The sequence below is a fragment of the Lytechinus variegatus genome, chromosome 9, assembly GCF_018143015.1.
Source record: "Lytechinus variegatus isolate NC3 chromosome 9, Lvar_3.0, whole genome shotgun sequence".
In the NCBI taxonomy this organism is placed as follows: Eukaryota; Metazoa; Echinodermata; class Echinoidea; order Temnopleuroida; family Toxopneustidae; genus Lytechinus; species Lytechinus variegatus.
In genome coordinates, this window is record NC_054748.1 from 9,211,671 (window position 1) to 9,222,933 (window position 11,263).

At 36.5% G+C, this 11,263-nt stretch overlaps 1 protein-coding gene across 2 annotated transcripts; it reads left to right on the forward strand.

The window, feature by feature from the left end:
- The first annotated feature begins 397 nt into the window (after positions 1-397).
- On the forward strand, positions 398-10,907 carry LOC121421015 (F-box protein At1g78280-like). Of its 2 annotated transcripts, none has more exons than XM_041615599.1 (9): positions 398-433; positions 2,630-2,811; positions 3,540-3,648; positions 4,597-4,749; positions 5,083-5,188; positions 6,643-6,784; positions 7,861-8,043; positions 9,351-9,438; positions 10,164-10,907. In XM_041615599.1, exons 2-9 carry the CDS (start codon positions 2,633-2,635, stop codon positions 10,278-10,280), a joined length of 1,077 nt encoding a protein of 358 aa, XP_041471533.1. In that variant the 5' UTR covers positions 398-433; positions 2,630-2,632; the 3' UTR covers positions 10,281-10,907. The 2 variants fall into 2 exon arrangements, with proteins under 2 accessions (XP_041471533.1, XP_041471534.1); XM_041615600.1 differs by having other exon boundaries at positions 413-433; positions 2,633-2,811.
- The last annotated feature ends 356 nt before the right edge of the window (positions 10,908-11,263 follow it).

The following is an 11,263-nucleotide window of genomic DNA, read 5'->3' on the forward strand; positions in this document are numbered from 1 at the left end:
CATCACCATTACCATCATCATCATGCATCATCTTTATCACCATCATTATCATCACCATTACCATCATCAGGCATCCTCCTCATCATCATCACCATCATCATCAGCATCATCATGCATCATCATCATTACCATCATCATTATCATCATCATCATTATCAACATCACCATCATTAATATCATCATCATCATCATATGCATCATGCATCATCGTACATCATCAATCATCATCATCACCATCATCAGGCAGCATCATCCCGGCATCATCTTCCTCCTCGGCCTCATCATCATCGTCGTGCACCAACGCACCACACATTCATCATCACATCATTAGTGCTTTAATTCGACTCATGATTGCATCGTTGTCTTCTTCCTCCTAGCGGCGTGGAGTAGCGGAGAATTTTTATTAAGGACATCTCGAATTAGTCTCAAACCTGTAAGTTTGCAATTTTTATTATGAATTTCGGATACAGCCAATATGATTGATTTAACGTTATTTATCACCGATGTTTTTATTGAAGTGAATGCTGTTGACTTGATTTGTAATATCATGTTCGGTCCCATGCGTGTATTATTGTGTAATGTGGAATCTACGAAAAATGGAGTTGGGCCTCCACTCAGACCATGGCACTGACATATTAATGTAAAGTCGAATTCTCTCGATCTCTTTATAAGACTGCTATGTACGCCCAATTTCAAAAGTAACTCGAGTCTGTTGTTTAACCTAAGTATAAATGAGGTGACCATAATTTCATGCATTTAAAAAATGATCATGAAGACTCATTTTGAAGTTGATTTTCAATCAAAAATAAATTCTCACAAAGACAAGTCACAGTTCACACAAAATTAATCAAATCATAAATACCAGATGGAAGGCAAGATTCCAAAGTCAAATTCCCTTGAATGAATTATAAAGTAGGTCAAGGGTTTTGTTCGTATCGCGATCTCAAAATTCCATTGCGATCGACTAGTGCGCGCTCGGCTGAAAAGTGTCATAAAAAAGATTTAAAAGAGTGACCTTAATTTGCGCACAGTCGTTTTGCAAAGCTTTAGAAAAGATATCAAGCAGATAAAGGTAAGATAATTATATCAGATAGAGGTTAAAATGCCATGATTTTGGTTGGTATCATATTTTATTTACTTATTTGAGACCTCTGCTTACAAACTGGCGATTTCTTGATTGATGCTTGTCGAGAAGATCAGATTTTATTGGAGCAGACGCAAAAGGTAACAAAATTCGCCGATGATTTGCCAATATTTTCACAATTTGAGACCTTACCTTACCTTCAACAAGAAAATAACTATACAGAGTAATTTTGGGTTGCTTTTTCTGTCGGCGATATCAGTTTTTCAAGATATTAGTTAGATAAAGAGACATTCAACCATGCTAAAAAATTAGGTAACGCACGACGTAAGGTCACACCACCACACAGGAAAAACAACGCATTTGAAATTATTGCATTTTTTTATATTTATTTTCAGCAGAGATGCCAAGTTCAAAGACCAGCTATGCATGAGATTTTCTGTGAATCTGAGTGAGATCACAGACGTTGTGTACAATGTATATGGGGATAGGCTGTGAAAGTTACGTGAGACGGAGATTTGAGGGAATGAACAAGAGTCCAAAATGCTTGAGTCTCACGCGTAATGCGTGAGACTTGGTAGCTCTGTTTCAGTGATTTTAACACAATAAGTCGCAACCCATTTATTTATTCTTTTTTACTTGTGCAGATATTGCTGGAATTAAAGGAATTTATTGAACCAGTCATTATGTCCTTGGTGCCAGGACTCGGGAGTACATTGTCTAATAAAACTACTAATACTATAGCATAGCCATAGCCATAGGCCTAGACTGGCTAGAGTTTCTAATGTTTTTTTTTGAATTGTCACAGAATTATGCAGTGTTTCCAATCGTCTTGTAGAGCTAACATTAGAATAGAGCCATCACAATTTGCCCAGCAGCCAGCACCACAGCTAACCTCTCATGAGCGTTAGTGACCCATCCCCACAGATTGTGCACATTCTAATGGTGGCATAGACATCAGGCCAACTCTACTCGCTCTTCCTTGCCTGGCCTAGATCTACATGTACATGAAATTGAATTTATTGGCCCATATTCTGATAGCAGGTTAAACTTAAACTCGGGTTTAAAGTTGTGGTTTAAGTATGGATAGCCACTTGTTACATAAATCACTAACAGTAGAGATTTCATATTTCAGCTCATTTGGCTCTCAAATCATTCATAATTGTCTAGGAAGTATAAAAAGATGATTGTTTTCACCATCAATGAATCAGGAAAGAGCACAGTAAACATAAGAAATGTTCAACTGAAAAAAAATTGATACTTTTGGCATCCCTAGGGCCTTACTTAAACCACATAAAAACCTGCGTTTAAGTTAAACCTGACTTCTGAATACGAGCCATTAAGTTGAGGTCTTTGATTTCGCAAAGAAGAGTTAGATTTCATTAGCTATCAGTATCAAACCTTATGAATCATATGGGAGTGGCCTTGTGACGTCAGTCATGTATGATGCACTCTAACAAGAATTAGGCTGGAACTTTTAGATGGGCAGGGTAATTGTAATGTGGGAGTAGCCTTGAAATACAAATTTTATGTTTGTGTTTATTTCAGAAGATGGGTTCTTATACAACCTTCCTGATTGCCGCAATCACTGCTGCAGTAACTTCGGTCATCTATGATGCGCTCCAGCAAGATTTTGGGCGGAGCTTTGAGATGGGCGGGGCACTTGGTTTGATCGACAGGAAGGGAAACCTTAGCTTGGAGGAATACTATGAAAAGTATAATGGAAAATGGTAAGAAACAAAAAATTGGAGATTGGTATGTTCCTTTTTGAAGGAATCTAGCTTTGATTGCCAAATAAATAAACTTCATTTTGAAGAACCCCTGATCTCTTGCCCAAGTCTTTCACAGACATTTGCGATCAAAAACAAACTCAACAATGTACAAAATAAACAATTCTGCAGTGTATTTTGTTTTTCTTGGTTGCGCCATTTTTTTTAAATGTATCCTTCATTGTTATCAGAGAACTAGAGTATAATTATACTGTCAATTTTTTTGCACTACTATGAGTATAGGGTAGAACAAGAAAGATATTTGAGCTTCATGACACATCTGGGCCCCGTCTTACAAAGAGTTACAATTAATCCAATCAATTGTAACTCTATGGAAATCCATCAGTGCCATAATTTTTTTCTACATGAATTTGAACAATGTCCTTCTTAAACAAAGGAAAACGCACCAAACCGTCAAGAAATCAATGACTCCATGGATATACATTCATATCAAGTAACATTTTTGAATTCATATGGTGACTTTGCTGGCTTTCCATAGTTGCGATTGACCAGTACAATCGCAACTCTTTGTAAGATGGGCCCCCAGTTAAGGCTATTTCTAGAAAAATTGGTTAATTGGATGTTGGGCAGGAAGTGGATAGAAAGGATAATTGTTGAGGTTCTTATTAAAGAATAATCCCAAACGATTTTCATTCTTTCTCTATGCTTAATTCTCTACTATAATACAGGCCTGTTATTATCACAGATGTGGTCGGAAAGTGGAAAGCCAGTGGATGGAGTGAGAATTTTTTTACTCAGAACTTTGGAGATGAACATGTCACGCTAAAATCTGTTCAGGTGAGTGGTCATTTCTCAGGTTGATTGCCCCTAGGTTCATGCCGACTTTGTCTATTGATGTTTAGTCTTGTCCCACATGGTCTAATCCTAGACCCTATATTACCAGTTTGTCTCCTCACCATTTGGTCTAATTCCATTTGATTCATTTTATACTGTATCCACTTGGTATAGAACCATTTTTTCTATATGATTTAATAGACAAACATCTTTTCAACCAAATAATCATTTGACAAAGAGCAACATAATTATTGAATAAGAATATCTGGGCATTTAGACCAAATTTATACTACATGTAGAAAAAAGGTGGGTTTAGCCACGATGACGATCTGAAATCTAGTCCATCAGTTAGTAGACCAGTTGGATACAAACCATTTCAGTTGGCCATCATGGACCAGACATTTTGCAAAATCCCCGCCTTTGGATGTAGGTGGCATGGTACATTAGAAAACGGAGTAGCTCAGGAAGGATCCTGAATGGCCCCATGTAGAGTAGACTCTAAGAGCGAACACCTTTGCACGTTAACACTTAACATACTACTTTAATTTGTATTGAAAAATAGTGTTATTTTCTTTTTAATCTTTACAAAAATATAAAAAACCTTGCTTGATATGGAAATTAATCCACATACACAATACAAGAATCATTTTTGTTTTTGCAAAGCTTGTACCGCCAGCGTAAGAAAGAAAATTGATTACGCTTGCATAGGTAATATTTAAAATTGCACGAAAACGTGTCCATGGCACGCTAAGGGTTGAGAACCCAGCGTAGTGGTCCACCTGCACATTCCCAAGCAGTTATATCTATGGAGGAGAGACCTTCAGGTCATAGTGATTCAATTTGCGTTTCACCTCCCAGGCAAACCTGATTGGCCTAGAAGAATTATGATAAATAAATAAGTCACAAGTTAAGACACTTTTCTACCTGTTCATCTCTGTCATATTCTTACAGTCAAAACTTAAAGATGCCTCAAGCAGTTATACGACCCTCCAGCATTTTGTGAAGCTGAAGAAGAGTACGGGAAGGAAAGATAGATGGCTTTATGTCGAGGACGAGATCTTTATACCCCGTAGGCCATCTTTAAAGGAAGATATTGGACAAGTGGTGAGTCAACACATACACGCAGAGGAAATCTCTTGATCCTAATGGCTAGCAATTGTGACAAGCCACCCCAAAACCAACAATAAGCTGCCAGGAAGGTTCTCTGTAATACCCAAAATAGTTATTTAAGTCTTCGACAAGTAGAATGGTAACATTTTGTAAATTTGCAGTTTCAAGCCATGCTGATCGAGCTTGGGACCCAAATTTACTTGCAACTGATTACAAATATGTTTTAACACTCCAAGTGTTGTATTACACAAGTCTATATAAAATTGTTTGCAACAAATAAAAATTGGTTGTAAGAAGTAATTGCATCTTTTTATGTTACACTTTCAGATGTATCTTGAGGAGGATTTCTTCCAGCTATTCCCTGAAGAAATTAGACCTTGGAATGCCATGATGCTATGGGGTACTGCTTACTCAAGATCAGCGCTACATATAGGTAAGACCAAAAGCTTATCTGCTTTGTCGTCTGTTCTCTATAGACTTCACTTCTCCACCTATCCATAGACTGAAGTCTTTCTTACACTCTACAGGGAACCCATGTCCCAAACCAAAGTTCTTTTTTATTTGTTTAAATGCACAGCACTCTGATGCAGTGCGCGATAGGAAAAAGGAAACCGTATAAATTCATTGAAATTTTTTGCCATCATAATAATAGTAATAATGCAGTTCCTATATAGCGCATTTCGGACCCGAATGGACGCTCAGTTCACCTTACGGAAATAAAATTATGCAAAATGAGGAATTACTTTTTAGAATAACACTTAAATAACATCAACATTAATCAGTTACATATGGCAAAAGTATTGGGATAGGTCTATTTGAATGCTTCATTAAAGAAAAATGTTTTAAGTTGGGATTTTAAAGGCCTGGTGGGTGTTTCATAAAGCTGTTTGTAAGTTAAGAGTGACTTAAAGAACGACTGGTGATCCTTTCTTACGCACAAAACCATCGCCAATGAATATACCATTCGCCAAAAGAAAGGATCACCAGTCGCTCTTAACTTACAAACAGCTTAATGAAACACCCTCCAGGAACAATTTGTGATCGGAGAGTACTTGGGAGGAAATTCCAAAGGGTTGGGGCTCTAGATCCTCATAAGAGGAAACATCTCATGAAGTATATTTATGATTGACAGCAAAAACTTTCACTGGATTACGATTTTGTTTTTCTGGGACGCACTTTAGTGGGATTAATGCTCGAACATGTGCCACAAACTTTTAGTTGCCTTACAACACTTCTGGCAAGTAAGGTTTGCATGTAGATGCCATTTTTACTGAAGCCTCAGCTGAGTGATTTCTTGGTCAAAGCACGTGATCAGTTTGAATACCCCTTCTTTAGTCTATGTTGTAAATGCTAGGCTAAAAAGGGTTGCTTGCTATTCTTCAAGGATTGATCAGTTTCCATTAACTTTATCCATTTTACCAGAAATTAGGAAAAAAATGTACCTCTTGTCTTCCAAATAAAATAATTCAGCCATGCATGGTGTCAGTGGCACAAGTAAGGTATTGATAAAAGTATAGAGTTGTTCTTTCATAATCTGGGAAATGTAAACCAGGGAATAACTGAATTTTTCAAATATGATTAGCATTTCGAGTTGTAAGAGAAAAACTTGCAATGATGCTTTGTAAAAAAAAATGCTGCACAAAAGCAACTTGGCAGAACAAATTGTGATATGGTATCAGGAAAGTTAAAACATTTAAGATTCTTACATGTATATTAGATTCTTTCGTATTAGCTGTCTGAATTTGGATTACAATTATTTTCATACGCATTGGAGATGTCTTGTATTTATCTCGTTGTTTCTTCTTCTCTCCCATTGTCTCATCGATATTTTCCCTACATGACATTGGACTTAATGACTTACATTTGTCTCAATATCTCGTGTTATAGACCCATACAACTGGACAGGATCTAATGCAGTGATTTGGGGGAAGAAACGATGGAAGCTATACCCTCCTGGCCAAGATGACTTGCTCTATGCTAAAACCAACCCTAACTCTGGATTTCCTCTCAACTGCCATACATATACAAGGTTAGTATCATCTGTTTATCTAATAAAATGTCTTAAGCTAGATGGGTGCTAGCTATAAGGGGAGTTGATAACTATTTTGCTGATCTCAGATCTTGAGAAAAGCATTTGAAATGGCTGTGACAAGAGACATAAGGGAGAGCGAACTTGCGTTACCACTGAGAAATTCTCTGAAAAAAAGTCTGCTTATCCTCTGGCAACTGTCAGGCCAGGGAAAATGAAATTATGACCCTACCATAACGTCTGCTGTTCATAGATTTTGTTCTTCTACTCTACATTTATGCTCTGAACAGTCTTAATTTTAACCCCCTCCCTCGACAAATTTTGTCACTACTCCGTCACTCAAATTTTTTTGACCGCGCCGCTCGCTGACTTTTTACTTTCAAGTCTTGCGCATCTTTTGAGACCAAATTTGCGAAGCAGGGTACGTGGTTCTGAAATTACGCAACATTTTGTGAGTGCATGTTAGACCCGAAATTGCTCAAAAACTTGATTCCGTGTATAAAGTCAATGCAAAGTGTGTTTTTCAACCAATAATCATAAATGTATGAATATTTTTACTTTTCTTTGTTAAAATGGATTTATTTTCTGCTATTTATGATTGCAATAGGGTATCCAACAAAAATCATTGAAAAAAACAATGATAAACAAAGGTTTGAAAAACAAAGAAATACATAGAAATTAAAAAAACACAATAAAATACATAAGAAATTAATTACATTTTTGCTATTTTCTTGGAGATATTTGTTAGAAATGAAATGATTGATACTCCCACCAAAAATTTGCATTCTACTAGGTACAGGTATATAAATTGAGTTAAATGCAAACACATACACAAAAAAAACAAATTTAGGGCAAATTTCATAAGCTTATTTGCATAATTAATTAAATATATAAGCAATTAATTTTTTGAAAATTTTACCTTACAGTTTTGTAGTTTACATCCAACTCTATGCCTGTGCAAATTTTGGTTGCGATCAATGGCCGAGATCTGGGGGGGGGGGGGTCTGAATTAGCCCAGTTTAGATAGGGTTAATAGAATTGTTATTATTTACAGATCACATTTTGTTTGTCTTCAGTCCTATCGATGCCTTTGATCCAGACCTAGATGCTTATCCCAACTTTGCCAAAGCGAGAGCTTTTCACGTTGAACAACATCCAGGTGAACTCTTGATTATTCCTTCAGGATGGTTTCACCAAGCTTTCAATGTCCAAGAAACCTTCGCTATCAGCAGTCAAGTCATGGACCTTGCAAATTATAAGTAAGATCTTTTTTCTTGGATCACTCTGTACTCCAAAGTTGTGAATGGGATGTTTCATGGAGCACAATGTGTCTCCAATGTGAATTCATTTGTTATACGTGTACATGTAAGAAGTCAAATTATGAATGAAGTACTTTTTATGGACCACTGTATACTCCTTAATTATCAATAAGAAATTTTCCTGAAGCCCCCTGTTTCTCCAATACAGAGCTGCCAAGCAGTATTCTAAGTAAAATATTTTTTCTTGGATCAGTCTGTATTCCAAAGTTGTGAATGGGATGTTTCATGGAGCACCGTGTGTCTCCATTGTGAATTCATTTGTTATACATGTACATGTAAGAAGTCAAATTATGAATGAAGTACTTCTTATGGACCACTGTATACTCCTTAATTATCAATAAGAAATTTTCCTGATGCCCCCTGTTTCTCCAATACAGAGCTGCCAAGCAGTATTCTAAGTAAAATATTTTTTCTTGGATCAGTCTGTATTCCAAAGTTGTGAATGGGATATTTCATGGAGCACTGTGTGTCTCCATTGTGAATTCACTTGTAATACATGTAAGAAGTCGATCACAGACTTTGCAAATTATGAATGAAGTATTTTTTTATCAATCACTCTATACACCTTTATCAATAATATATTTACCTGAAGCACCCCGTTTCTCCAATGTGAATTGACCTTCTTTCAGCAGTCTAGTCATGCACCTTACATGTCATATGATACTTTTCTTGGATCACTCTATACTCGTAATGAATGTAAATGACATTTTCCAGGGTACCTGATTTTTCCAATGATAATTGATTTGCTTTCAACAGTCAAGCCATGGACCTTACAAATTATAAGAAAGATACTTTTCTTTGACCATTCTGTACTCTATACTGATCAAAATCTTAACAATCTATCAAACAGACCTTCTATGCTTTTTGTGGAATGCTTTTGTAAATATAAAGTAAAATGCCTTTCTTTGAGCAGCCCGTTCATGCTGTTCATGCTACAATTTCATAGAGACATTTGCTATTGGGAGTCAAGTTATGGACCTCCCAAATTATGGATCACCCTATACATGTTCCAAATTGTTAAAAAAACTACTTATTTTGGTTACCATGTTTTTAGTTTTTTTTTGGTCAATGTCATTTTTTCCCGGCTTAGAGAGGATTCTTTTCCCACTAGCGACTCTTAACCTCAGACTGTCACTCTTAACACCGCAATAAATAAATAAATACAAATTATGTCTTACCTTGACCGTACAGTTGTGAAAATGTGTCAAATTTTGAAAAAGTTTTCATTGTTTTTCTTTCTTTGACAGAATTATTCTTGAAGAGATAGCCAAAGCGGGTCATTTTGCACAAACCAAGCTTCATTCATTATATGAATCCTTTACACCCTCAAAACAGGTGAGATTTGTTTCCTTCATTAGTCCAACCTGGGGCTTAGTTAAAGGAATACCTATCTATTAATATATCGACTGTCCACCCTCTTGCTTTTCTAAAGATTTGATTTTATGGTCATTTTTAGGGGATAACCCAGACAAGCATATTTTGCTTTGTTATCCCCCTCCATGCACTTGTGTATTTTCTTTGTATTTTGTTTTCTTTCTGTATTCATTTTTTAATGGAATTATGGTCTTTGTACTTGCACTTGTAATTTTTTTACCAGTACTGGAAAATGAATTGAATTGAAGGATGCCAACTTGTCTTTTTTTCTTCAAATAAAGATTCCTGAATATGTTTGATTACTTTTTTTGAGGGGGAAAGAAAATTGTTTATTATACTGTATAGTATGCCTGGGATGTATTTTTTTTATATGTAAAGGTGTATACTAGATCATTTTTTTTTCCATGGGTGCACTTTCCCAATTACAAAAGCCAAGTAAGCTTTTTTTCAGGGTGGGTTGTGTATGGTGACTTCAATGGTATGCCCCCCCCCCCTGTTGATAATATGCCAGGCCCCCATCAGAATCAACTCAGATAATAATTGGGAATATGATAAGATTTCTAGATTTATACATCGACATGCATGTTTGCGTTCACAAGTGAACAGGGAGTTATGACATGAATTTATAAACAATTAAGAAAAGGCTTTCGAATTTATTTTGATTATGTTTCATCTTTGTTTTACAGGTGGAAGCCGCTATGAAACTCATTCCACAGCACGTCATCGATAGAGGGCGCACTGTACTGGACATCGCCATCAACCAACTGACCTTGCAAGAGTCGATGCAAAGCAAATATTCATGATGCAGAATACTATTCCATCTACCATCACCTATTTTTGAAGTTCATATTACCCTACGCGATATTCTGCAATGCGGCTCTGACAACCTCTTTTCTGGTATCGGCTTTTTGTATTATGCTTTTTACACAACGTTTTCTTATCCTCGTACTATTACTAACCCTGCGCTATCCTCAACCCCCATTATCCCCCTTTTTTACACAGGCCAAATTTTCTGCCTAACCCCAGCTAACGAAATGCTTGCCTTTCTCACACAAAATACAGTAATCCTGGACAACCATTCATGAGTGCTCCGACAATCTTCCATGAATATGGTTGGCAGAGAAACACTTTAACTCCAGTAAAAGTCAGTAAAACAGACTGGTCACAAAAACAGCTCACACAAGTTTTTCATGAAACACTGCCCAGCAGGAATATTACCAGTAATAGTGCACTGAGACATGTCTCCAGACAGAGATTGTCTCATATTGGTCTCGGATGCTAATGTCTGGGTATTGGTTACTGTCTCAAAGGCAATGTCTTTTTCTCGCAGAAATTAAGAACTAAAGTTAATCTCACTGGATCGTATTCTGAAGTCGGGTCTAACTTAGACCATGGTCTAACTCTGTGCTATAATTATGGGAAGCCAAAAGTGTCAAACATTTTTTTTAAGTTGTATGTTTCTTATGTTTAATGTGCTATTTCCTGATTCATCGATGGTGAAGAAAATGTTCTATTTATACTTCCTAGACAATTATTAATGATTTGAGAGCCAACTGAGCTGAAGTATGATATCTCTACCGTTATTGATGTATGTAACGATTGGCTATCCATACTTAAACCACAACTTTAATTCTGACTTCAGAATACGGAAACTTGTATGCATCTCAAGACTGTGATTGTGCATCTCGTCTCTACCTCGGCTGATTATGAATGCAAGCCTCTTTGTCTCATCTGAGACTGTCTAAGGCAAAACAACATTTATCGATGTTGATTCACATGGGCTGCT